This window comes from Dunckerocampus dactyliophorus, chromosome 12 (genome assembly GCF_027744805.1).
Source record: "Dunckerocampus dactyliophorus isolate RoL2022-P2 chromosome 12, RoL_Ddac_1.1, whole genome shotgun sequence".
In the NCBI taxonomy this organism is placed as follows: Eukaryota; Metazoa; Chordata; class Actinopteri; order Syngnathiformes; family Syngnathidae; genus Dunckerocampus; species Dunckerocampus dactyliophorus.
Window position 1 is genome coordinate 9290001 of NC_072830.1, and position 25970 is coordinate 9315970.

Consider the following 25970-nt stretch of genomic DNA (forward strand, 5'->3'; position numbering starts at 1 on the left):
GTCATGCTGGTATCCCACTGAGATGATGTAACAGCTGGTGGAAAAGGCCACACAGGAAACTCCATATTTATGATTCTGAACTTCAGCCACTTGACCTCCGCCCACCTCCCACACACGCACACAGGGCATGTGACCGCTCTGAAACACATCAACACACCAACAGAAGTGATGCTGTTTGCATCATGGCGCTCTTAGCATCATGGTGGTACCTCGCCAGTGACCAGATGTTTGCCATCATGAGAGAACGCCAGCGCACTGAAAGGCTTTCTGAAACAAAATATCTTCAAGTTGATTATTGCAAACTATTGATCAGTCACACATTGAAGACAAACAGGAAGTAACGACACACCTGGATGTGTTGATAATGTGACTTTGTTTGTTGGTCTGCGGGTGGAGCAACACGACCACACACCTGACACACAGAGAGTTGTCACGATTGAGACTGTTCTTCCGACAAATCGTCATTAGTGGGCAAAGCTTACCCTGCAGGATAGGCAACGAGCCCAGAGTTTGGGTCAGAGGTCACACCACTGCTGCTGACTGTGCTGATCCCAAGAACTTTCTCGAGGCGCACCTGAAAAAAACACATCAAACGTTAAGTCAAGTAGTACATAAATTACCTAAAAATGTTGTTTCGCCCCAAACGGTTTGCTTCGTAAATACGAGACTCGCACCAGAACTAGTTAAGCAGACTATAAAAGGAAAGCCACCACCTTGGGAGTAAAACCTGACATTGCAAAAATGCTCAGAAAGGGGAGAGGCCCATCAACAGTGGCTCTACCACTACCACCAAGCATAAAGATGGTATCCTTGACCATGTGAAAGGATCTTCTACTTTATAATGGACAGTGATAACTCGCATTTCAGTTTATTACTTGCATTTAATTTTGTATTTAATCTTTTTAATTGCTGTATTTTATATGCCCTTCATGTGTTGTGTACAGAGTGAGTTAATTCAGACCTCCTGTAGTCAAATAGATAAGCAGGCAGACAGATAAATACGTAGCTAGATAGGCTGGTCTCAAACTAGGAACAAGATGATAGTGTTCAGGGAGGTCATGTGAGTCAAACGAGACTCGTGACGTCATAAATCAGGACATGGTGTTTAGTTTCAGCTAGTGTTTGCAACTCCGACCTCAAAAGTTGTCGAAAAGTGTTGCTAACTAGTTGTCCAGAAAAGAAGCAACGGGGGTAAATATGCTCAAATATGTACACACTTGTTTGAACAGTTGTGTTAGTCTGAGGCTAACGGCTACAAATGCTAACGGTAACAGGGATAGCCGCTAGCAGTGTTTAGCATCGCGCTAACCCACCCGGCTTCCGGTGGTCCTGTGCCGACTCTGTCGGCTCTTCCTCCGCGCCGCTTGCTTCCTCTTTGTGGCGTAGAGTGCACCGGAGTCCTCGCGCTCTGCCATAACAGAGTCTTCACCCGGACACCCGAAAGTCACTAGGCCATAAAGTGAGTTTTCGGGGCGGGGCTGCCTCACAGCTGAGACGGTGTAAGAAAACGGAAATCGGACACTGAAATAATTCAGCGTGAATGGCGGGACGCGTGTTCAAATGGAGCCACGCCTACTGTGCCAAACACACGCCAATCCCTGGCTACTCTACTAACCAATGACAAGCCATTAATTGCCTGAACAGTAAATGAAATGTGGAGATCAGACAAGAGCCCGCCCTTTCCACAATCTGTCAATAGATTGAGACGAAATGACTTTCATCACTTAAGGGGTGTAGGCGAAAGTGGCTCAACAAACCCCGGCTTTGCGCTCAAGATGCAACTCGACAAAACCTAACATCTGCAATCAGACTCAATTAGTCCTGCGACTGTGGTTATCAACCTACTTTGTCAAGTCCGGTTTTCGGCTTTGTGCTAAGTGCGCCTTCACATGAAAGGGAGCGTTTGACGTCATATTATTCTACTTCCGCTGAAAAGTGAAGGATCCCAGCCAGTGTATTTTACAAAAAATGAGTACGTAATTATGGAGCGCTATGAGGAAATCCTAAAAGATTATGACTGCTAAAAGCAACCTGTCGCCACCAATACAGGGAGGGAGGATTGCTGGGATGCCAGCATGCAGTGTGAATGCGCAAGTTAACGCTGATTATTATAAAGACTATACTCTTCTAGTCTCTTCATTTATCAACGTTCAACATTGCACAACTTTGACATATTAACACTTATCCATTAAAAATAAAAATATATAAATATAAATAAATACATTGGAGCAACAACTTTCGTTTTCGATGATATGTTCATGAAATATTTTAATATGCTGTATCTCGTCGTGACCACGAGACAGCAGTGTTTGGCGTGTGACGTGTTTTGAGAAGATTTTTTACATTTTGTGTAACGTGTAAAGTGTTTTAATGCAGCGATTTGATGCCTCAGAGTGTTTATTCCTTCAGCAAATATTGTAATATAAGAAGACGTGTGTTCCCTCGGCTGAAAATTTATCTCAGTTATAGATGGATAATATCATCAGGGAATGCTTTTTTTTAAAGTTTTTTCCACATGACCCCTCGGGAACCTCGTATGTTCTAAATAAATGGTGACGCCATCTCCGAATTAGTTAAACAGCGAAACAGTGGCACTTCCACAGCTGATTTGAAGCGGAAAGCCTGGACATAACCTGCTTCCGACCAGGTTGTGAGCTTAGCCTAAATTGCCATGGCGATACAGCTGCTTTAAAAGAGAGCTACCTTCGCTGAACACGCGAGTCCGGCTTTCCACTCAACACAGCTCGCTAACCCACTAAACTCGCTCCGCAGAATACCCCCTTAGAAGGCTTTATTTTTCAACAAAAAAGTAACTACAGTATTTTTTTTCAATTCAACAATCAAAAACTGAATGCACCCGAAATTATTTATGGCAATCAATTATCAGCAAATACATAGCTACGGTTTGTCTTTCCGCATGGATATTGTTGTATAATTTAGTCCCCGGGGGCCATTTGCAGCCCGCAGCCTGTTTTTATTTGTCCGCAGCACACTTTAGAACTAAAATTAAACCAAAAAAACTGGAGCAAAATTAGCAAAAAGAAAAAGTTTCAAGACAGAAAGCTGAACTGTTGATAGTAATAATTCATAACACAAAATAAGGACACAATCACAGTTTTTCACACTTTTTGGGCCCTTAATTCTTTCTTTCCTTTTTTCATTGTGTGCTTTGATTTGACTAGGGTCCTATTCACGATATTTATTTATATTTAATTTCGTTCGTGGCTTGCTGCAACACGGGTGAACTGAGAGGCTGTTATTGATGAACGCCACAGTGTCGTAACAATGTTTGAATTGTGGTTAACCATCAACGGGTCCTCCATTTTATCCCCAGACAAACGTCAATCATCATTTGTTCGCGCCAGCTTTCGACGCCCGGCCTGGAGAAGGCGTCGCTATCTAGAAGTAAACTCTGATACAGGACGGAGTGATAGGAGGCCCAGTTTTTAAGCCTAACTCTTCACTACAAGGCACTCATCAGTTGAAGTCGAGTCTCCTTTCCGCACATTTGCTGCAGACATGTTGCCGTCCATCGTCGTAGTAAGCACGCTGATCCTCGGCGCCGCCTTAGCAGAGAGCACAGGTGAGGCCCTTGGGGCAAGCCAGCAGGCCGCCCGTTAATGCTAACGCTTGTTGCTGCGCTAACAGTGTTCCTGCAGCGCAGCGCAGCAGGGCAGATCCTACGCCCGTCCGCCAGGAAGCGACGAGGCAACTCCAACTTGCTGGAGGAGCTCTTTCCTGGAGACCTGGAGAGGGAATGTTACGAGGAGAGGTGCTCACAGGAGGAAGCGGCTGAGATCTTCCAGTCTCAAGAGAAGACGGTGGGATGAGTTTCTATAATGTGCTGGTATAGCAACATAGTGATGGCGGTCACGTCCTCCTCATAATAACAATAATGATGACAGTCACATGGTCTCCCTGACCTCTGGACTTGTGTCTGGTCCCACAGATGGAGTTCTGGTTCAGATACACAAGTGAGTGAAAGACCACGTGCGGAAATGTAAAATGACTGCGTGATAGATGTCCCCTGCGTGTGTACTGTCCTAGACATGAATCCGTGTAGGACAAACCCTTGTCTCAATGGCGGCATGTGCACTATGGAGCGAGGACACTTCCTGTGTCTCTGCCCTCCTCGCTTCCACGGCGAGACCTGCCACTCGGGTAACCATGGCAAGCGCTGCCATCAGCTCCCGTCCTCCCTCCGCTAACATCAGTGTGTGTGTGTGTGTGTGTCCAGAGGTGTCGCTGTGTCGCTATAAAAATGGAGGCTGCCTGCAGTACTGTACAGACCTGCCTGGGGGCGCTGGTGTTCAGTGTGGCTGCGCTGACGGCTTCAAACTGGACTCAGATGGACGCAGGTGTTCTAAGACAGGTACCTTCTGCTGCACCACTTCCTGTGGTACACACACACACACTGACGCGTGTATTATTTCAGTTCCGTTTCCCTGCGGCCACCAGCAGGTGATGCTGCAGCAAAGTCGGACACTTTTGGATCTCTCAGATCAGGTCAACGTCACGGTGGGCACGAACGTCACATGGGATGACAACTACACACACAGCTGGTTCAACTGGACACGCGGCAGCGAGGAGGTGGCAGTCAACTCGTCTCAGCTGCAGGAAGTGGGCGGGGCGAGCGGGCTGGCTGAGGGCTTGAGTCCTCGCATCGTGGGAGGAACCTTAGAGAAGCCTGGAGGGAGTCCTTGGCAGGTGTGGAAACATTTGGAATGAAATACGCTTTAAATCCGGACAGCACCTGACCCGACCCTTGTGATGTGTTCAGGTTCTGATCCGAAGGGTGGATGGTTACGGTTTCTGTGGAGGAACGCTGGTGTCGGACCGCTGGGTGCTGTCTGCTGCTCACTGCTTCCAGCAGAGGGCGCACCACGTTACCATAGGTCACATGACAATCTCTTCACAACCTACAATGTAGCTGGCTAATGTTAGCATTGGAGTCCAGTAGTAGTCCTGGATGTGTGCTAGTCAGAGATTAACTTTATTTTGGCTATGTTAACCACAGGTTAGCCTTATTTTGTCTGCGTGTTAGTCGCAAGTTAGCTGTATTTTGGCTATGTTAGCCACAGGTTAGCTTTATTTTATAATGTTAGCTGCAGATTGGCTTTGTTTTGGCTATGTCAGCTCCAAGTTAGCTTTATTTCAGCCACTTGAGCCGCAGGTTAGCTTTAGCTTGGCTACATTAGCCACAGGTTAGCTTTATATTGGCTATGTTAGCCAAAGCTTTATTTGGCTGCATGTTAGCAGCAGCAGCTTGAGTGAACCTTTCTGGTACGGCAATAAAAAAAGAAGAAACTTTCTTTACATGGTGCACATCTGCCATATGTTTGTTGTGCGTGCAGGTGACTACGACAAGCAGCGTAAAGATCCAGGTGAGCAGATGATTAAGGTCCAGCAGGTGCTGATTCATCCTTATTTCCACTCGTTCACGCTGGACAGCGACATTGCTCTGCTATACCTGGCCCGGCCCATCGTAAGAGGACCCACCGCCATCCCTGCCTGCCTGCCTGACCCCCACCTGTCCACGTACCTGCTCCAGGTCAGAGGACGTCAAATGGACTCCTTTGGACTCAACTTCAAAAAACACTGTGGATGTGTGTGTGTGTGTGTGTTCAGGGGGACAACAGGGGTGTGGTGACGGGGTGGGGAACCACAAAGTACCTGGGTAGGTCCTCACGGTTCCTCAGGAAGGTGGCGCTCCCGGTGGTCAGCCACCACTCCTGCAGCCTGTCTAGTGAGCAGGTGATAGCAGAGCATTAGCATCACGCTAGCACATTAGCAGTGTTGTCACTTTGCTGGTGAGCAAAAGCAGAAGAGTGTTTCAAAAAGGTGAAGAGGATCCATGTTGTGTGCCCCCTGCAGGTGATCACAGACAACATGTTCTGTGCAGGATACCTGAAGGCCAGCAGTGACGCCTGCAGTGGCGACAGCGGCGGTCCCTTCGTGGTCAACTACAGGGGGACGTGGTTTCTGACCGGCATCATCAGCTGGGGCGAGGAATGCGCCGCCAGTGGCAAATATGGCGTCTACACCCGTTTGGGGAACTTCCTGACCTGGATCAGAACCACCATGGCCAGAGTGGACTTGAACGCCACGCAGAGCTGAAGACGCTTTTGTTTTTGTGATGATGATGAATGAGGACGGGTATTGAGGACAGACAATAAAGCATGTGTGAAGACGTGTATTTGATACGTACACCTCTTTAGCGCTCCCACCAGGAGGCACTGCCGGTGCGGTTCTGTATCCACTCCACGTATTTGACCACGCGCGTGTAGACGCCGTACACCCTGCGACTGCCGCACGCCTCGGGGCCGCCCCAGGACACCAGCCCGAACACTGCCCACCTGCGGCTGAGCGGCTCCTCCATGACGAAGGCGCCCCCGCTGTCCCCCAGGCAGGTATCCTGCCCCCCCTCATAGAAGCCGGCACAGAACATGTTGTCGCTGATGTTGTAGCCGCCTGAGCGTGAGGCGTAGCTGGCGCGACACTCGTCTTCAGACACCACCGGCAGTTTCACGTACTGCAAGAGGTCAGAGGTCGTTCCCAGGTCCAGGGTTAACGTGTCGGAGGAGGGGTCCGAGATTCCCCAACCGGCAACGACACCCACAGAGTTGGGCGGGGGCGCTAGGGCGTCGTCCTGCGGAATATGTGATTGTCAAAGATGACTGAAGGGTAACGTGACGCACACAAGCACTTCCTGTCCTAGACCCACCTGGCGCTGTGTGGGGGGCAGACAGATGGGACGTACGACGGCGTTAAGCTGCACCCGGGCGCTCAGCCTCACCATGGCGATGTCATTGTTGTAGTCGCTAGGCCGGAAGTGCGGATGGAGGACAACCTCGTCCGCCGAGTGACCGGCGGCCGTGCGTTTGTCTCTCACGTCCACGAGTCCGACGAAGACCTGACAAGACGCTCACGTCACCTCCAGCCGCCATCAGGCCGCCATCTTGGATTAGCTCACCTTGACGTGTTCAGGGGCCACGGGGACCACGCGGGCGTCCCGCCGCCGGGACCGCAGCACGTGAGCTGCCGTCAGGACCCACGTGTCGGACAGCAGGGCGCCGGAGCCGAACCAACGGTCCTCCGGGACGCGGGACATGTCTTCCACGCTCAGCAGAACCTGCCAGGGGAAGAGGCCGGGCTCGGCGCCGCGCCCCCCCACTATACGCTTCACCTGCGAGGGGAGGAGCCTGGCGGGACGGCCGCACGCTGACAGAAGATCAAACGACGGCTAAACGTGCATTCGTCACGTGCACACAAGCATTATACCATGATGACGACGCTCACCTGGCACGCAGGAGGGAAGCTTCGCCCCCAAATCAGGGTGGACCCAAAGCCCGCTTGCCCCGCAGTGGTACTGACCTGACACACAGGAAGAGGCGTGACATCACGTGCCGTTACCGATTGATGAGTAAGTTATTGATTGGAGCGTTACTGTCATCAGGTTGGATCTCGAAGGCGTCATCCCTGCACAAGTAGCGGACGGCAGCGCCAAACAGCGTGCTGTTGTCATGGCTACCAAACACTGCATCAGCCTGGTCCACCGCCGCGGGGGAGCCACAGTCCACCACTGTGACAGAGCAACCCAACATGATGAGTCGCTGACGGCTCCGCCTGTTCGCTTTCGGGAAGTGAGCGAGAGTGGTTCTTACTTTGACAAACAGGGAGGCTGCTGTTCCACTTCCTGTCAGCCTGACACTCCATGTGGTGCTGATCCACACGCTGGCCATCCTGCACCACAAGCAATCACATACCAATGCTAATGTTGGGTAGCATTGAAGTGAATAATGTGGGCTTGTCAAGGCAACACCATGCTGGTGTCTCTTATGACGTGTTGTTGCTGACCTGGACCAGTCTGAACCCAGGAGCACATGTGATCACCACGTGGTCTCTGAAGGAGTACTCGGACTGGACCGGGCTCAGTATGACATTTGGAGGCCACTCTGGAACCGGACAGTGACTTCCTGTCTCTACAAAATCAAAGCACCTGAAGAAACCGGCTCACCAAGTCGTGTAGGTGCACGTCACTAACCTACGGATGTGTACGTCAGCCTCCAACCGAGGTTCTCCCCGGAGTTGTCGCTGTGAAACAAGATGGCGGCCACGTTGCTGTCGATCTCGATGACTCCAGGAGATTGACGGCCACAAAACGGACCCAAGTCTTTGGAGCCTGCTCGGATCTGAAACAACACACCTGTACTCGCTTTGGTCCGTGCGCACAGCGCTTGTGTGTGCGCGTGTCCTACCTTGACGTAGTCGTACGGACACACGACCTCAGGATGGTCCTCCACATCAAAAGTGTGCTCAAAGTGGAGGCGGAGCTTGAGGCCCGCCGCCACCTCGATCATGTACAAACACTCGGACCTCTTTGGATATGGAGCAGGGAAGTCCATGCTGCTCACGACCCCGGAACGTTCCCGAAACACGTGGCCACCGCACTCCACTGTGCACACACACACACACACACACACACACACACACACACACACACACACACACACACACACACAGAGATTACAGATGTCAGTGGTCAGTCTCACACTTCATCAATCAAACAGTGTGTGTGCAGCACATGTAAATATTTACCACCAATCAGCAGCCATTATCACAACTCACTCACACACACACGCACACACACACACAGTTGTTGATCTGCTTGAGGCCTGAGGGTCTTAAGGGTCTTAAAGTTCTCAGCATGTTTCAACATTCCAAAAAGTCACATTTGTAACAACATAACTTTTTCTGTGTGTGTGTGTGTGTGTGTGTGTGTGCGTGTGCGCAAACTTTGTCACCTGTACATGTGCGCTTGTCTGAGTGCAGCTGGTAACCATGACGACATGAGCAGTAGAACCCCCCCAGGTAGTTGTGACACAGGTGGTCACATTGCATGTCTTCGTCCACACCGTCCACACACTCGTCCACATCTGACAAGTCAAGACAACAAGTCATTCAGGCAACATGTCAATATTAATAAGGCTACAAAACAGGTCAACAAGACACCAAATCACAAGACAAGTCATTAAGTCAACAAGGCAACAAAACAAGACAAGAAGGCAAGCCAAGTAATTTTTTTCAACAAGACAAGACAAATAAACAAAACAAAACTAGTCAATGAGACGGCAAATCGACAAGTCAGCAAGACAACAAATTGACAAGAAAACAAATCGACATGACGAGAAGTCAACAAAACAAGTCAGGAACAAAACAAATCGACAAGAAACAAGACACGTCATTAAGTCAACATAACAAGACAAGTCAAAACGACAAGACAACAAATCGACAAGTCGGTAAGACAAGACGACAAGTCAATAAGATAAGTTAACAAGAAAACAAATCAACAAGAAAACAAGGCAACAAATTGACAAGACAACAAGAAAACAAACCCACATGAAAACAAGTCGACAAGACAAGACAATACATGTCATAAAAGTTTGTCCCGTTGGCCGATTTCTGGTCAGATTTCGGTGATGAGGAACGTAGTTCCGGTTAGTTGGTGGGGCCTCTTAAGTAAAGCGTTTGGCATCTCAAGACAACATGCGTTCAAAAGAGTAATACATTTGCATCACAAAAATGCCTCCTTGAAAAAATCAGACGTCACAGGCGCTCGGCTCACTTTCCCTCCTGTCGTATCACTGCACGCTGTCGCCTGTCCGTTGTTTCTGCACATGTAAACACTGTGGAACACATACAACGGACAGGCGGAAGCACGCAGTACGAAGGGAGAGAAAGTCACGCAGAGCGATTGTGAGGTCTGATTTTTTCGAGGAGGCATTTTTGGGATGCAAATGTATTACTCTTTTGAACACATATTGTTTTGAGAAGCCAAACTCTTTACTCAAGTACTACTACGTTCCTCATCACCGAAATCCGACCAGAAATCGGCTCACGGGACAAAGTGGGGGGGTAAGTCGCTGTTGATGCAGTACGCTGCTGATGGGGACGTCATACAACTTCATGTCAAAAAATCCCAACTATCCCTTTAAAAAACACCAAGACAAGACAACAAGTCAACACGACAAAACAACAACAAGACGACGAATTGACAGGTCGGTAGAACAACGAGTTGACAAAATAAGACATCAAAAAGACATCAAATCGAGACGACAAGGCAAGTCAACAAGAAAACAAATCGGCAAGAAAGCAAGACAGAACAGCAAGACAACAAGTCAACGAGACAACAAACTGACAAGAGAACAAATAAAAAACAAACCAACAAGACAACAAATCAAGATGACAAGTTGGCAAGACAAGTCAACAAGAAAACAACAAATCGACGAGTCGACAAATCAACAAGACACCATAACATCAAACAGACAAGACAAGTCAGACAACAAAAGAGGTCAAAGAAACAATTCAGATCAACAAGACAATAAAACAAAACAAGATGACAAGTCAATAAGACGACGACTCAAGTCAACGAGACAAGTCAAGACAAATCGACAAGTCAGCAATAAAACAAAACAAGTCACAAAGTCGGTAACGCACCCACGGCGCTGTAGTGAGCGCTGAATCCTGAGAAGTTTTCGTCATTGGAGAAGTCGGAAGAGAAGATGACACTGAGGGCGTTCCTGGGGGAGGTGATGACCTTTTGACCTGGCACCGCCTCCGTGTCCGTGTCCTCCCGACCACAGAACAGCGCCAGCATCTCCCCCTCCGCCTCCACCTGCATGCATGCATTAAAACCACCCGGGGGCAGTGTGTGTGTGTGTGTGTGTGTGTGTGTGTGTGTTGGGAAGGCGTGGCCTCACCTGCACGTAGTCGTACTCGCACAGGTACGAGGGCTCCAGGTCAAAATGGCTGAAGTAGAGTCGCACCCGAAAACCGTCGGGAACGCTGACGTTCCAGCGACGTTGCGTCTCTGGAGGATACGGTGCCGGGAAGTTTGGCGACTGAAAGCTGCCGAAGGTTTGTGTCTGGGACAGCGCATGACCGTCCATCACTGCCAAGGAGGCGCACAAACACACACATCTGCGCACAAGCACACCTTGCTGAAATTTTCACCTCAGGCACAGTGCTAGCTGACATAAAAGACAAGAAGATTTTTCTCGAACACCTCATGATGGACTCCATGTCAGCTCCCGGTGTCTTCTCGTCTGTGTCCGGTACCAGGCACGTGCTGGAATGTTTACGTCCAACCTCCGCTGGGCGGCGCCAGGCTGACCCTCGCAGCGACGTCACGCGGCGCCACGCCTACACTCGTTGCCGAGGAGACCGTCCGGTGGTCCTGGTTGTTGCGGAGGGATGTCCGCCATGGCGAGGCGACACAAGCGGCTCCTGATGACCTGCGGAGGCGCGCTCGGCCTCTGCTGCGCCCTGGCGGCCGCCGTGGCCACCGGCTTGCCGCTCTGGATCGACGGGACCGTGCTGTGCAGGACCGGGGCCGAGCTGGTCAACGCCACCGGAGCCGAGCTGGACAAGTTCGTGGGCCGCCTCGCGTACGGACTCTTCCACGGGGAGAGAGTAAAGACGTGCGGCCTGGGAGGAAGAACTTCCCGCTTCTCAGGTGAGCGATATTAATGTGAACTTGTCATGTCATAATAATGACGTTAATGGTTATAATAACGAACATGACTAAAGTTTCACTTCATGAATAATAAAGTGAACAGTGTTCAATTATTCACAAACTCCACCGACTCCAACTTTTTTTTTTATACCGTTGAAGTCCTTGTTTTGTTGGTATCATGGACCAGAGCAGAGTGTTTACCGGTCCTAGAACTTTATAGAGCAGCGGCCCATCAGGAACCAAGTCTTCTGCCTGATTACATAGCAGCTGACAAAGCAGCTTTGTCTTCACACAAATGTGCTCACAGTGTGCACATGATGATTAGTCAGTGAGTATTTAGAGCATATCGTAATTTTTCATGCATGTTTACGTCAAGTTGAATGTTTATTGGATGTAATAAGCATATATCTGCTAGTGCGTATTTGTGTAATGAGGGACAGTGTGTCTTCAAGGGATCATCATCCATTTTGTTGGATTTATTCAACTGCAGCAGTGTCGGACAAAGTTATGCGTGGAGTTCATTTTTGCCTCTCATGGTGGTACGTTTAAGGGCTGCCGAACAAAGTGCACGATGTTAATGGAACAAAGACATACAGTAGGATTCAATATTAATAAAATAAAATAATATTTTTGTAGTTAGAGCATAGAAAACATGTCTTGGCTTTCAAAATAAGATGTTTACCATTATTGGAGCACTCTCGACATGAAATAACACCCCCTTTAGTCACATTAACGCTCACATTAACCGATATACACTCAACAACAACAACAAAAAAGTGTTGCGTTTATATTTTTGTTGAGTGTCATTGATATAATCCAGTGGTTCTCATTTACTTTAAGCGATGCCGCCACTGGGGGCCAAAAAGGTTTTCACGCCCCCCTGATTTGAAATACAACTGAGAAACCGATAATTATCTACTTATCTGTGCTGTACAGACTGAACTTGAAACTGAAACCAGCGAAATGCAACAAAATGGAGAGCAGTGAAGCATACAAACGCATTCAAGAGTCAAATTGCATGCTGAGTACAACAAATTCATACATTTGGCAGGTCTGCACTAATATTGAAATTCCTTCCTGCCTCTCATCCAACCCCCCGACAATTCACTGCACCAACGGGGGGTGGGACGCCCCACTATTTGAGAAGTGCTGATACAATAAGAAATAAGTCTCGTGCTTGTGTGTGTTTCAATAAATGTCTTCCGCACGCGTGGAGAGGAAGAGACGTCGGGGATTCCGAGTTGAGTTTTAGCTGGGCCACTACAGTAGCCCGTGTTATTATTATGATGACGACTATTATTATTATGTTATTATTGTGCCTGTTGTGAGATAAATACTTCTAAAATAATAAAAGTCTGTCTGGTATTGCCTTAAAATGTATTTCTATTTTAGTTCATTTAAAACATTTTCATGCTTTAAAATGCTTAATTTAGGCCAAAAATACGTAACATTTGCTTAAATATGCTTTTTTTTCCCCTAATAATAGGCCGTAGTCACACATGAACCAGCGTTAATTTATTAATACATTTTTTAAAACCGCAATGAGAGTAAGGGAGTGATGTTCTCACCGTGATGGAGCGAGGGACAACTGTAAACATGTCAAAAATTGTGGGCTTTCTAACAGACCCCAATAAAAAAAAGCATGTGTCGCTCTTCTCAATGAGCAGCGGGTGCCGCTGTGGGCCCCGCCCACTCTTTACAGGTCTTGTTTGTGACATAAAGAACAAAAATAAGCGACAGAAGAAAGTTACTTTGTATTTCTAAACATATTTGTTGTGCTTTTCAGGGTTTTTTTTAATACTTACTTTAACTCATAGATATTTTACTAAGAAATGCAAAAGACGGCTTCATCCTGGACTCATCACTATGCATAATGGTGGGAATGAAAGTTCTCTTTTGTGTGTCAGTCTTTTCAGAGCTGTTGGATGCCGTCCCGGCAGGTCTTCACGTGACCATTGTCTTTTTCTGCGCAGCGCTGATCGTCTTCTCATCCGTGGCGAGCGGCTTCTTTTTCTTCAACGCCTTTGGCCGACCATACGAGACGCTGCACGGCCCTCTGGGGCTTTACTTGTGGACGTCCATCTGTTGTGAGCGTCTCACACTGCCTATTGTTTATGATGGCATGCAAATAACACGCCAAGTGTCACACCACTAGGGGGCAGCAAACAGAAGTGTGTAATTTCCATGTTTTGCTGTCCCGTAGGTCTGTGCAGCTTCCTGGTTCTGATCCTGTTTGTGTCCGAGGTGAAAGTCCATCGTCTGTCCGAGCGCATCGCCAACTTTAAGGAAGTGGCTTTCGTCTTCCAGACATACCACGAGCGCTACGACATTTCCTTCTGGCTCTTCCTCCTGGTCTTCTTCCTCCAAGGAGTGAATGTGGCACTGATCCGACTGGCCGGGATGCAGTTTCCGTTCCAGGGAACCAAAGACTTGGACCTGAGCGGGGGCGCGGCAGATCTCATGTACTGACTGACCGCACAATGCCACATTTTATTGACGTGGACATTTTTCTGAAATTGCCACCAGTGTCCGGTGTTTCCCATTCACTCATTTACTTGTGGTGGCTCGCCACAACTACATTCAGCTCTACCTGCTCGCCCTGGTTCATAAACACATCATAAAGCACCTGGTCTGCCAGAGAATAAGAGGATGGAGCAGGAAGGATTGGTGTTGCCAACTTAGCAGCTTTATCGCTATATTTAGCGAGTATTCAGACCCCTCTGGATACTTAAGTTCAAAAAAAGAAATTGGCAACAAATCTAGTGAAGAGAAGGGCCCCTGCCCAACCTAAAAGCACTCACAGGCAGCTCTGTCTTGTTTGTGGCATTTTACAAAACGTCATTTGTAGTTCTAAACGTATTTGTTTTGCTTTTCATGTTTTTTTTACTCAAGACCAATGATAAAAAGTCGACAATTACATCATTGTCATTCTCTGCCCCCAAACCACCATTGCCACAAATAGATTGCAGTCCTGTGGGCCGGGGTCCATTTGAGGCCTGCAGCTGTTTTTTTTTAATTGACCCCAGCACATTCTAAAAATAATATTAAAAGACATTAACCAAAAAACTAAATAAAAACCAGCAAATATGGAAGAAAGTTTTTTTTAATTTTACGAGAATAACATGAAATATTAAAAGAATAAGAGACAAAAGTCTTAATCTTACGAAAACAATGTCAGAATTTTACAAGAATACTGTAAATTTGGGGAAAAATTTGAGGGAAAAAAATATTTTAGAAGCATAAAGTTGAAACATTAAAGGAAAAAAAAGGACGTTCAAAAGTATTATCGTGATTAAAAAAACAAACAATAAAATGTTAGGTTGGGAAAAATGTTATAATATTACCATAATAAAGTCAAAATATTTTAGGATAAAAAGTCATATTACAAGAAAAAAGGTTCAAAAGAACAAAGTTGAAATATTTGTAAAAAAAAAAAAAAAAAAAAAGAGCAAGCAGTGTATTGTAAGGAGAAAAAGCTATAACATCTATAAAGCAAAGCTTTAGATGGAAGCTACTTTTCCTTTTAGCATATTTAGCATATTCTTAGCATATTTACATGAGTTGGTTTCCAAAATGGAAACACATCAAAGTGGCCCCCGCATTCTTTGATTTTTCAGTATGCCGCCCTCAGTGGAAAAAGTTTGGGCACCCCTGATTTAAAGTATGAATACTCGCATCTTAAAGTGATGCGTTCACGACCTCAAGACAAGTCACATGAGCAGTCTGCATCGAGGCCAGTCATCACACATCAAAGCGAGAAAGCTCGGAAACCATGCATAGATGATCGTCGCATATTCGTGAATTTCTTCATAATTCATTTTTCTTGGTAAATTTAATTGAAAGTGGGCTGATGGTGCTATCTGCGGGGGTTGGGGGTGGGGATGGGGGTGAGTGCTGCAGCTATAAATTTGGCACAAGTCAATTTACTCAACATTTTCCAGCACGAGGATGCTTCGAGAAGATGTGATGATGTCTAACTGAACGTTTGCGGTATACTGTATGCCTCTTAATTGTTTTTAATGAGTAAAACTGAATTTCAAATATGTTTAGTAACTTAGGGACATGTTATAGGGTCAAAAATAGATGTTTTTAGAGCTTTTTATGGGTGCATCCATTACTCTTTTGGACACTAGCGTGGATCTACTGTATACTGGTACATATGCATAACAACATGTGAGGATTGTTAGAATAAAAATATATGCACAAGTAACCGTTCATCTTGGGTTGACTGTATGGAATTGAATATATTACATTTCATCTACTGTACGTAGAAAAAAAACAAGCAGTAAAAAAACAAGCACTCAAGGTCTCACGTGAAGGAGACATTCAGACCATCCCGCTCCACTGCAAGGATGAATATGTCACACCTCCACTGCTTTGCGGCGAGCACAAGAGGACGGTCTTCTTGACGTTGGAGCCCAGACGGGCCACGGCGAGGACGTCCAGCAGCGCCATGCTCTCGTCCGCAGATACGCACACAGCGATGAAGTGGGCGTGGAAACGAAGAGGGTCGCCTGGGATGAACGACGACGTTCCCGTTACCGACTTGACACACCAAATAAAAATGTGGGTGGTGTCGTAAAGAAGTGGAAGGAAGCGTAAAGAAGGATCGTTCAGAGAGGAAAACAAACTGACCAGGATAGACGAGGAAATCGCCGCCAAACTTCCCGGCTGAAGTGAGGTAGAAGCCCCGCCCCCTCAAGTCTCTGAACACCTGGTATCGGGTGTTGCATCGTGGGTCTTGGCCAGTGGCCACGCCTGCTAAATGGAGGGCGTGGTCCTCGGCACAGTGGGAGAGTCCTGCCCTCGCCGTGCTCAGCTGGACCGCCAATGCTGAACGAGGGAAGCAAAAGCCACGCTCCAGCGCTTCCAGGCGCCCATGCAGGTCCTCATCATCACTCCCCGATCCGGACTCTAATTGGAGCGGAACCATCAGATGACAATACGCATGGTGTTCATCATGACAATGGCTCGCTCACCTGCACGCGATGACCTCAGGGCTCTGATTAGCGCCGACTTCCTGTCGCGCAGAGCAAGGACCTGCTGCTCCTCAAAACTGCACCGCAGGTTCTCCTCAAACCGCGCAACCTGCTGACGAAGCTCCGCCTCTTCTGCATCCTACCGACAAAAAGAGTGGATCAAACATGCCGACCCTATCCACGTTCACCCTGATGACAGCAGGATGGACTCACCGGCGGTCCAGGTGGCAAGATGGCGGCCACGTGGTGCTCCACTAGCAGGAACTCTTCCTCTGGCAGTAACAACAACGGCCGACCCAGACGGACATTCTGTCGGGGGGTCCGCGGTAGGGACCCCAGTAGCGCCCCCACCAGGCCATAAGACCTGACCGCCCGCAGATCCTCCATCCTCCACAGCAGGGGGGTGGAGTCACAGTGACTTACACCAACAACCTGGGGAGATGGCTCCGCCTGTTTGTCAGCCATCTTTGCTCTATAAAGCAATTCCCTAATTAGGGGATAGGCTTTCAGACATCAACCAATCAGAGGAAGAAAAAATGCTGGCGTGACTGTGGGCCTGCACTACTGATTCAGAAGGCCATGGGCAGATGGCAACACACAGAAGCTAAAATTTGATTGGACCAAAAAAATTTAACAAACACACACTGGAAGCAGTGCCGCTACTAGACACACAAATGAAGACAAAAGAGGGTTGAGAATAAATTGCTACAATTTCATGGAACAAATGCTAGAATTTAAGCTGTAAATGTAGGTCAGTACTTCTGATGTTCAAAGCCAAGCCTTCTCTGCTGACCCTGATCGCGCACCACTGGATGCCAACGATGCAACTGATGTCATAACCCTGTTGCTAAAGTGACATGTTTGATACCCATGTGACACGCATGCTATGAAGAAGGTGCTTGTTCAGACAGTAATTGTACATTTAGTAGCCAACGGAGGACACTCAAATGTAACGAGGGAAGACGGGAGAGACTAATAAGGTATTGAACGACATGTTGGTTCTAAGAGATGGAAATACTGATTTGTTATTTACTAAGCATAAACAATATTCTGAGTTTTATTTTGATATTACTCTTTGTAGCTTTTAAGGTTGTTAAGGCTGGCTTAAGTACTTGACAAGAACTATATACAGTATATAATTATCGTTAAACACGCATTTAAGTCCCAACTACAAAACGTATTTATTAACGTACATACATACTCACAAACTGTCTGGAGATCAGGTTATCGATCGATTAGATGATAACGTGACATCATAAAGCGCCTAACGTTTATTATTTTTTTGCCGGTTAGCTGCTCACTGTTTACATAGCGTCTTAGCTAGCTTGCTGTGAGTGCCTGCATGTGCGCGGCGCCGCTTCAAGCGTTCGCGACATGCCGTAAACTGTTCCGTTGGTAGTTTTCGTCATGGTTTTTACATCCGTGTTTGAACTACAACACGTCGTTTGGTTGGTAGTTGAATGAGCCTTGCAGCACTCAGGAACCCTGTGGGGAAAAGTAAAGGTTTAATGATTATCACGTGACATAATCATCACGTATCTAATGTATTATTGATCCTTGTTTCATACATGTTTGAATAGCTACAATCTGATTATGCTAATATTGTTGACTTGCATTTTTGTGTTTAAAATAGATAATGTCCAAATATTTTAGCTGTTTACAGTAAATCAACTGAACGGCTGAAAACATTTGATGCTCACAAAGTTTATTCAACTTGAAACATGCTACGAAGCCACTGTGGAAAAGAGGCTTTTATTGTGAAAGTCACACCCTTGTCATGAATTGAGAATCTGTCAGAGATGAAAATGAAACTGATGCTTTGGTTGTTCGGGATTTTTAGTTTCCTACATTTCCCACAATCCTCTGCAACATGTACAAAACATCTCAATGGTTCTTCGGTGGCTCGGGGAAGGCTTTAGCCACACCCCTCCCCTGTAGGAGGAAGGAAAACAGGCAGCGTGTGTGTGGCCTCAGTGTCCCAACTGTAACTCCTTGAGCTCTTCCAGCAGCTGCTCCTCCTTCTGCATCTTCTCTAACTGTGGAGACATAAACAGGAAGTGCTGCCATGACTTCCTGTTCTCCACCCACCGTCACACTTCAGCCATCAGAAAGAGAATCAAGATGAGTGCCGTCAGTCACGTGACCTCACCTGATTCTTCTGCAGAGCTTTTCCAGACGCTTGCTGCTCTTTCAGCTCCTCGATGGCTTTCAGTTTCTGCATGACACAAAAATGTGACACAGCCGCCTCATTACGTGACCCGACTCAACAACTGCTACCTCGCGTTCACCTTCTTAACGTTCTTGATCTTCTTGTCCGTCTCCGGGTCGCCACAACTCGGCTCTGGTTGGCTGTTGGCGACGGGGGCTAGGTCATCAGATGGAAGGTCGGGTTCAGGCTTTGTCTCCTGGTGAAGGAAAAACAAAGATGGCGGTGTACATGCCGAGGTCAGCAGGGTAATGAGGTCACTATTACCTGTTTGGCTGCTTTACGAGCTTCTCGTTTCCTGAGGTTCTTCAGGGCAGCTTTGGACAAGTTCTTGTCTGCTGGTCGCTGGTTCTGTGGCGGCTCCTCCTCGTGCTGACACGCATATGCACCAGTCAGGTCACATGTCAATCACAAGCACTTCCATCGTGTCACGTGATTGCCTGCCTCACCAGCTTAGAACCCGCCGTGGCCGGGAGGTGTCTTAGTGAGGGGGGGCGGTAGGCCTGTGTGGGCGGGGCCTGCGTGCTTCCCAGCTGACTGGGCGGGGCCTGAAACTTGACCGGCCGCATGGGCAAGATTCCGTCAAGGAAGGACTGCCAGCGGACTTCCCACAACTCAGAGCCAGCCGGGGCGTTCCACTCATGCAACACGGAGCCCGTGTAGTGCCAAATTTTGTAACCGTTGCTGACACGCAGACGCGGTGTGCATGTTGCCGTGACAACATGCTCGCCATCGGGACACCAGGAAAAGTATGTGGTGTCCGGAGACTGAGGTTTGGACACCTGTGGACACGAGCAGTCTGCTTACAGCGGAGGACGAGGGGTGGGGGGCACTGACAGCACCAGGGGGCCTCACCTGTTTGTACTTCTTGACGTCCCAGACCTCCATCTGACCCCGTAGGTTTCCAAAGCCGGCCAGGACCAGGATGTGACCCTGCGGACTGGACCCGCCCCACCGGGTCAGACGAGTTAAATCTCAGCAGGTGGAAGCTGCAATAGCCAGTTCTTACCTGTAGTAGGCGGCATTGCGGGGTCCGGTTCCAAAGTCAAAGACTGGGTCACACTTGAGGTTAAAGATGGTGGCCTTGGCTGGCATGAAGCCGTACACCACGCAGAACTCACAAGAATTTGGACTCCACGCCGTGTCGTAAATGGGCCCGTTCTTTGCTGCCTCCAAGATGACATTGGCAACAATTATTGACGGGGCGGCCGATGGAGGGTTGTGTTGTGCGAGTGGGTGTGCTCACGCAGCTGGACCAGCGCCGTCTCTCCGTTGACGGCCAGGTAGTGCAGCGTCTGCTCGCCGTAGTAGGAAGCGCCGCTTTTATCCACCTCCGTGCTCGCCGTCACCAACACGGCCGACGCTGTGACAAAATTTGATGTCATCCATGTTGTTGCTGTGACTGCCTGTGTGTGACTTGTCCCACCTTTCTTGTTCCACAGCATGCTGACCCCGTCCGCCTTAAAGAAGCTCTTGTTGGCCAGCGATGCGCTGGAGCCAGACAGGGCCGGGTACTGATACAGACGCACAAATGATGGAGCGCCTTTGCTCCCTGGAACATAAACGGCCACCTGTTGGAGACAAACAGAATTGAGACAGCGGGAAGGAGTCTTGGAAGAGTGCATTTGATTCCTCACCTTACTGGGCTGACTGCCTGGTGAGAGCTCAAAATTTGAAACCTTCTGCACGTGGAGCTTGTTGGCGATGGCGTCTGACAAGAGAAACGCTCGACCATCAGGCACCGCTCGTACCTGATGGACACTTATTAGCGTGCCCGCTACAATGCTATCCCTGTGTGTACGTTCATGCTACATGGCTACATGTCAATGCGGTGGCCGAGCGGCATCTTACTGAAGTCATTGTCCTCAAAGAAGTGCAGCTCGTTGTTGACGCTCCTCACTGCCATCTTCTCATCTTCGGACCAGCTGGGACACCTGCAGGCCGACAAAACAACTTAATGCGGCCTCCTAAAGTTATCAGGTGAAAGCAGGCTCCCTTCAGACTAACCACATGTCAACCTTCTTCTGGAAGAACGCCTTGACGAGTCCACCGCTCGACAGCTCCCACAGTTGGAGGTTGGCGTCACCCTGAGCGACCTGTGGACTCTCTGACACAGCAAGAGACCATGAATGAAAATCTACAGTGATGTATCCCAGTGTCCATTGGTTCTGCACTCCATTAGTCAGGTCTTACTGGTGTATGGTTGCCAGGTGACCAGGATGCTGCCAAGAGGAGAGAACTGCAGTAGCGTGGTCTTTGGAAGGTCAAAAGTGGCCACCAGGGAGCCATCTGACGTTTTGACCACTCTGACGCTGGTGGAGCAAAAAACTAAAGTTATTCTCTGCGTACTGACCCTTTAAGAGCTCGCTTGGTTGTAAGGTAGTCAAGATATAATTACACTTGTCCATTGCACCAAGCAAACAATGAGCCGTCCCTGCTGAACGTCAAACACCTGCTTGGCACCCCTTCTCTACGAAATACACGTGCGCGCACACAGTGAGAGGTAAGGAGGTTGCATTATCAATGACGTCACCAGTGATGTCAGATAACCTGGGGAAGGCAGCGTGCTCTTTGCACGAAGGAGGTCCGCACAGCAGAGAGGTACCATCTGATCCACGCACTGAAGCACACATACACACAACAATGAAGTGTCAATCAAATAAACTGCGCAGCAAAATACATAGTTTAAGGAAGTTGGTGGATTTATGTGAATTGTGTCAGTTATAGGTGATACGGGTGGGCGATGCTACAATTTTTAATTACAGGGCCAGTTTCGCCGATGTGGGTTGAGTGAGTGGACGATGAATGAAGTTTATCGAGTTAATGCACTTAAATTAACTCGATAAAACGCAATGCTCCTTAAAACTCAAGCATTGTAAATGGAGTCCTGACACGAATGGAGTGTAGAAGTAGTCGCGAATGAACGCTGCATGAGACGACATGGTACAAATGTAACCAACCTGCTAACAGCGGCACTGGTGTCGCCATGTTCACGTGTGAAGGAAATAGAAGAGACGTTGACCGGAAACGCGTCGCCGCAGGCGGGTCGTTCGCTGCCACGTCAGCGTCGAGGTTTTGGGACACGTATTTAAAAATAGTCAAAAGTTGATTAATTCATCCTTGTGATTTTTAAAATAACACACTTATGAATATGTAATCTGAAATAGATTTAGAATAGTTTTCTAATATTTTGTGATCTTCTGGTTCACATTTACAGTCACACTTCCTGTTTGAAAATAACGGTTCCATTCGGTTCGATGTGGAGTACACAACATAAACACGGGCTTACACAGATCTAAAATATCTATCAATGAGGTGTCGTGAAAATCAAGACAACATACGCTATACTTTACGTATACTGTCTTAACAGAACGTCACACTGGAACAACTTTTGTATTTTGAAGGCGTATATCGGAAGTTGATGCAAGACACGCTCGCATGATGCAGGAAGTGGTGTAGGGGGCGGGGCCTGAGCTTTTTGAGTACGTCGACAAGCGAGAGCGGACCACACTTCCAACGAGCCACACAGAACCACACAAACAAAGCAGCAAACTATCGTCAACTAGCCGACAACGAGCGCTTTACAGATCAAACAAGAACACAAGATGGTGGCCAAGCAGAGGATCCGAATGGCAAACGAGAAGCACAGCAAGAACATCACTCAGCGGGGCAACGTGGCCAAGTCCACGGTGAGTGAGAAGTTCTGCTTCTGTCAAACCAGTAAAACCAGTATCAGATGGCTCGATCAGAAGCGACCGCTTGATGAACAGAGTTCTGATCAACTTGAGTTGTCATGACAAGGTACACTGTTGTGGTTGGTTTCAGAGGAGCCTGACCGAGGACAAAGGTGTTGGACCATGGCTGCTCGCGCTCTTCATTTTTGTCGTTTGCGGTTCAGGTGAGTTCTACTGTCAGGTTCTGTTTGGATCCGTCACTTGATGACATAAGTAGTCCCGTCCTAAATCACACATTTATTTGGCATTTTCCAACCAAGCACTTAGGAAAATGCAGGATTTTTAGTCAGCATCAGTCGTGAAGCCCTGCCCATGTGACGTGACGCCACACCACATAGGCGGGGCTTGGCTTGGCATTGTCCATAATGTCAAGCTGCTCGTGTCAAGCTAACTTGACAAAGTCCAACACAGTGTTGATGTCTTTACTGAATGGATGCCACCTTCAATAACGAGACAACTTGTTTTTGCAGCCATTTTCCAGATCATCCAGAGCATCAGGATGGGCATGTAGTGATGACATCATCACACTTGCTGACCAACCAAAACATTCCTGAACTTTGACCTGCGATCATTCCTGGCTGGAATCCCCCCCCCACCACCACAACCACCACCACCAATACATGTGCACAGATGGTTTTTCCCACTCATCTTGTTTATTCAACGTGTTGCCGCCGCCGACCTTGTCGCTGTTTGTGCCTGTGTTTACATGTGCCTAAGCTCCGCCCCTACTGATTGGCGCTTATCAAACAGACGGAGGGCGGGGTCAAAGTGCGTCTGGGTTCTGAGGAACAAGATGTGTATGTCTGTGTGTGTGTGTGTGTGTGCCGCGCGCCTGTGTTTGGGAGAGATTAAATAAAGTTTCACCTGAACACAACTCGTCTGTATGGCCAGCAGGTGGCGCTGTTTGTGTGACATCTGTTACAGCTTCCTGTTTCGATTACTTGTCACGTTAGCGCGATGATGTCGCTTGTAGTTTAGAAATCTAATCGAGGCAAAGGGACACAAGATGGTCCCTTTGCCATGGTAACACCTACATCAGCAAGAAGACTGTTTGGTTTTATTTGACAGTAAAAGTTTTAGTCGCTTTGTGAATGTTAGTCTTCATTTTAATGTCACCGAGGCGCCAAAAGGCCTCCATGACGACGAGGCGCTCCCATGGCAACCCATGAATGTTTGCTGACAAGCAGCCAGGCGCCCTCATGAATGTAAAAGAATAAGAAGAGGTAAATATTTGACACTTGGAGGTAGAATGAGTCTAAAAATGAGAATGTCACATGTTCAAAGTCAAAGATCATCATCTCCACCGTGGCTAACGAGTATTTTTAAACGCTAAAATGTCCTCTGTTCTTCTCAGCTGTTGGATGTCTCTTCCGGCTTCAGGCGGATGCTCCACGAGTTGACGGACACACCGTCACCACGGCGATGGACGCGGCAGGTGTACACGCCCTCATTGAACTCGTTGGCCACTATGCGGAGGTCCCGCCCTTTGACCACAATGTAGCCCGGGATAGACACCGTGATCCGCTCGCCATCTTTGTACCAGCTGGAGACACATCAGAGTTGTCATGACGACACGCAGGCTTCCTGTTTACATTACGGCGTGACAAGGGTCAGCTGACCTGACTTTGGGCAAGGAGCGCGGGTTCTTGGTGCCGCAGCGGAAGCCCACCACCTTCCCGCGAGGGACTACCTTGACCTTGACGTTGGCTGGAGGCGGTGTTGGTGTGGCAACTGCTTCCAGGGGCTCTGCGGCAGCAAAGTAGGGGGCGGTCAGTTTGGGGAGGGCATGGTGAGTGGCGGCAGTGGGCTCACCAAAACAGAGGTCACAACGGCGAGGACAGTTCTTCTTCATGAACCACTTCCTACGTTCGCAGAAACCCAAGCGGGCCCACGCGTCGCACACGCGCTTCTTGTCCTCACACCCTGACAACAACAAATGGCAATAGGTGAGTGCGTTACCGTGGAGACTGTCAGTAATTTACCATAGAGCCTCTGGATGGCCCACACGTCATCCTGGCCGACGTTCCGCTGGCCCGTGTAGGTGGCGTTGGGATGCATGAGGGCGTGCGGGTCCCTGGAATGCCACAGACCCAGAGCGTGGCCGATCTCGTGCGCCGCCACCTGGACCAGGTCGTTGAGCCACACGCCTGAGAGGACACATCAGCGCCAACATCTCCACTGCTCTCAAAGCTGCCGATGAGCTCACACTACCTTGTTTCCAGCTGAACCGGGACTTTCCCAGGATCCAGAACTCGTGGTTGTCAAAGTGGATTTCTCCTCGAGGGGGCAGGAAGGCGTGCGCCAGCTCGCCGTTGAGCCCGTCGAAACACGGGTGGAGCAGTGAGCGCCAACAGTCTGAGTGGTTGAAAGTGTAGAAACCTACCACAAACACATCAGACCGCGCTAGCTGGCCCCGTTAGCCCCGCCCCCACCTCAGTTCCTACCAATGACTATGTCGGCGGTGGCGTTGGTGACCTCCGTGAAGGTCAGCGGCGACACGTCGCTCCACTTGGCGAAGGCGATGCTGATGGCCTTCCTGGTGTCCTCCACGCTCAGTGTGTTGGGAAACTTGTCCAGCCTGAAGTACACCAAAGATCAAGTGTGACGACTGTGGTGTTAGCCTAGCACGCTAAACAGCTAGCGTCACCTGTAAGTGATGTTGACATGATTCCACTTCTGTCCCATCGGGTTGATAGTGTAACGTTTGCTGACTCTGTGACGTGAATTGTCGTGGCGGCGCTCCAGCGTGTTGGCGCCAAATACCTGCGAGACAAAAAGCGGGGCTTCAAAAGTAAAGGCACTTCCTCTGCCGTCCGCTAGCGGCAGCAGTGAGGCTGCATAAAGATGACTACCAGTGCTCATTGCTGCCCCCTACAGGAGCATGGCGCACACGTCCTTCAAAACTTCACACATCTTGTCTCTGATGCCGCACGGGAATACAATAACCTCAACATGAAAAGTAAAATACACACACATGTAGTTTGACGTGGCACACGTGTTATTTTTCATCTCACACACACACACACAATTACTTTTTTTCCAGAGTAAAACTGACCTGTGCCATCATCATCATCAGAAGCAGTGGAACCGCCATGACCCCAGTGACGTCACGCAGCCACACACATGACAAGCAGCTGTCAATCAAAACAGCTGAGCAGTCCTTTGAGGTAGTCCTGGTTCCGTCCCGGTGGGTTTTTGGAGTGAAGTGACCCAAGTTCTGCAACGGAGGGTCTCGTGCAAGGGGGCGGGGTCAGGTGATCTTGAGTTTAACTCTTGAGCTTCCATCTTTGCCTCTTCACACAGACAGGGGGTGGAGGGGGGCAGGTAGCACCACCCTCTCTTGAGGTGTTTTCCCACTGACTCAAGATTGGGTCCAGATGTCTTGTTGTGTCCTCAGAACATCTGTCCAAACAATCATGGTCCACTTCCTGTCTTCATTCCTTTTTTTTCCTTTTTGACACGTGCTGAGATTAAACTCGTTTTTCTGCCTCTCCAGCAGGGGGCTCCACCGAGCTCCTTGCTCGTTTATTATGGCA

The 25970-nt window shown here is 48.5% G+C and overlaps 8 protein-coding genes across 15 annotated transcripts in view; 3 read left to right on the top strand and 5 right to left on the bottom strand.

The window, feature by feature from the left end:
- The window catches only part of wdr62 (WD repeat domain 62), a 15557-nt gene extending 13739 nt beyond the window's left edge, over nt 1-1818 (bottom strand). Inside the window, exons 1-5 of the mRNA XM_054794944.1 lie at nt 1314-1818; nt 483-574; nt 350-412; nt 210-267; nt 1-138 (exon numbers count right to left, since the gene is read on the bottom strand). The exon at nt 1-138 is cut by the window's left edge and continues 27 nt beyond it. Of these exons, the coding sequence (XP_054650919.1) occupies nt 1-138; nt 210-267; nt 350-412; nt 483-574; nt 1314-1415 (453 nt within the window). The 5' untranslated portion in view covers nt 1416-1818. The remainder of the gene's footprint in view (nt 139-209; nt 268-349; nt 413-482; nt 575-1313) is intronic.
- On the top strand, nt 1095-6292 carry LOC129191525 (coagulation factor VII). Of its 4 annotated transcripts, none has more exons than XM_054794960.1 (11): nt 1103-1191; nt 3335-3583; nt 3649-3821; nt 3950-3974; nt 4048-4161; nt 4238-4372; nt 4502-4707; nt 4781-4895; nt 5355-5551; nt 5629-5754; nt 5875-6280. In XM_054794960.1, exons 2-11 carry the CDS (start codon nt 3520-3522, stop codon nt 6115-6117), a joined length of 1398 nt encoding a protein of 465 aa, XP_054650935.1. In that variant the 5' UTR covers nt 1103-1191; nt 3335-3519; the 3' UTR covers nt 6118-6280. The 4 variants fall into 4 exon arrangements, with proteins under 4 accessions (XP_054650936.1, XP_054650935.1, XP_054650934.1 ...); XM_054794959.1 differs by having other exon boundaries at nt 1175-1191; nt 4436-4707; nt 5875-6223; XM_054794961.1 differs by lacking the exons at nt 3950-3974; nt 4048-4161 and having other exon boundaries at nt 1095-1191; nt 4459-4707; nt 5875-6292.
- masp1 (MBL associated serine protease 1) lies at nt 5978-11267 on the bottom strand. The gene is made up of 13 exons (XM_054794948.1): nt 11066-11267; nt 10761-10980; nt 10498-10675; nt 8805-8936; nt 8259-8455; nt 8045-8192; nt 7858-7982; nt 7665-7743; nt 7448-7582; nt 7300-7374; nt 6974-7221; nt 6725-6913; nt 5978-6649 (listed from the first exon to the last, which is right to left on the bottom strand). Exons 1-13 carry the CDS (start codon nt 11080-11082, stop codon nt 6215-6217), a joined length of 2178 nt encoding a protein of 725 aa, XP_054650923.1. The 5' UTR covers nt 11083-11267; the 3' UTR covers nt 5978-6214.
- On the top strand, nt 11228-15376 carry clrn1 (clarin 1). Of its 2 annotated transcripts, none has more exons than XM_054794980.1 (3): nt 11228-11515; nt 13423-13602; nt 13719-15376. In XM_054794980.1, the coding sequence occupies exons 1-3, from the start codon at nt 11254-11256 to the stop codon at nt 13982-13984; spliced, it is 708 nt and encodes a 235-aa protein (XP_054650955.1). In that variant the 5' UTR covers nt 11228-11253; the 3' UTR covers nt 13985-15376. The 2 variants fall into 2 exon arrangements, with proteins under 2 accessions (XP_054650955.1, XP_054650956.1); XM_054794981.1 differs by having other exon boundaries at nt 13489-13602.
- On the bottom strand, nt 14335-17862 carry tsen34 (TSEN34 tRNA splicing endonuclease subunit). Of its 3 annotated transcripts, none has more exons than XM_054794974.1 (5): nt 17700-17862; nt 16708-16966; nt 16495-16633; nt 16151-16429; nt 14335-16029 (listed from the first exon to the last, which is right to left on the bottom strand). In XM_054794974.1, the coding sequence occupies exons 2-5, from the start codon at nt 16957-16959 to the stop codon at nt 15842-15844; spliced, it is 858 nt and encodes a 285-aa protein (XP_054650949.1). In that variant the 5' UTR covers nt 16960-16966; nt 17700-17862; the 3' UTR covers nt 14335-15841. The 3 variants fall into 3 exon arrangements, with proteins under 3 accessions (XP_054650949.1, XP_054650950.1, XP_054650951.1); XM_054794975.1 differs by having other exon boundaries at nt 16708-16981; XM_054794976.1 differs by having other exon boundaries at nt 16708-16997.
- A 368-nt stretch (nt 17863-18230) lies between these two features.
- eif2a (eukaryotic translation initiation factor 2A) lies at nt 18231-21751 on the bottom strand. Of its 2 annotated transcripts, XM_054794957.1 has the most exons (16): nt 21661-21751; nt 21251-21320; nt 21099-21170; nt 20894-21012; nt 20708-20807; nt 20552-20634; nt 20338-20411; nt 20127-20271; nt 19947-20063; nt 19710-19866; nt 19556-19640; nt 19150-19482; nt 18968-19072; nt 18783-18899; nt 18644-18709; nt 18231-18530 (listed from the first exon to the last, which is right to left on the bottom strand). In XM_054794957.1, exons 1-16 carry the CDS (start codon nt 21686-21688, stop codon nt 18465-18467), a joined length of 1737 nt encoding a protein of 578 aa, XP_054650932.1. In that variant the 5' UTR covers nt 21689-21751; the 3' UTR covers nt 18231-18464. The 2 variants fall into 2 exon arrangements, with proteins under 2 accessions (XP_054650932.1, XP_054650933.1); XM_054794958.1 differs by lacking the exons at nt 20894-21012; nt 21099-21170; nt 21251-21320; nt 21661-21751 and having other exon boundaries at nt 20338-20451; nt 20708-20775.
- Nucleotides 21752-22166: 415 nt separating this feature from the next.
- serp1 (stress-associated endoplasmic reticulum protein 1) lies at nt 22167-23526 on the top strand. Its single transcript, XM_054794989.1, has 3 exons — nt 22167-22389; nt 22526-22598; nt 22905-23526. The coding sequence occupies exons 1-3, from the start codon at nt 22306-22308 to the stop codon at nt 22943-22945; spliced, it is 198 nt and encodes a 65-aa protein (XP_054650964.1). The 5' UTR covers nt 22167-22305; the 3' UTR covers nt 22946-23526.
- mmp23bb (matrix metallopeptidase 23bb) lies at nt 23060-25415 on the bottom strand. Its single transcript, XM_054794969.1, has 7 exons — nt 25082-25415; nt 24879-25012; nt 24646-24813; nt 24417-24581; nt 24247-24357; nt 24054-24180; nt 23060-23977 (listed from the first exon to the last, which is right to left on the bottom strand). The coding sequence occupies exons 1-7, from the start codon at nt 25294-25296 to the stop codon at nt 23785-23787; spliced, it is 1113 nt and encodes a 370-aa protein (XP_054650944.1). The 5' UTR covers nt 25297-25415; the 3' UTR covers nt 23060-23784.
- Between the last annotated feature and the right edge of the window lie 555 nt (nt 25416-25970).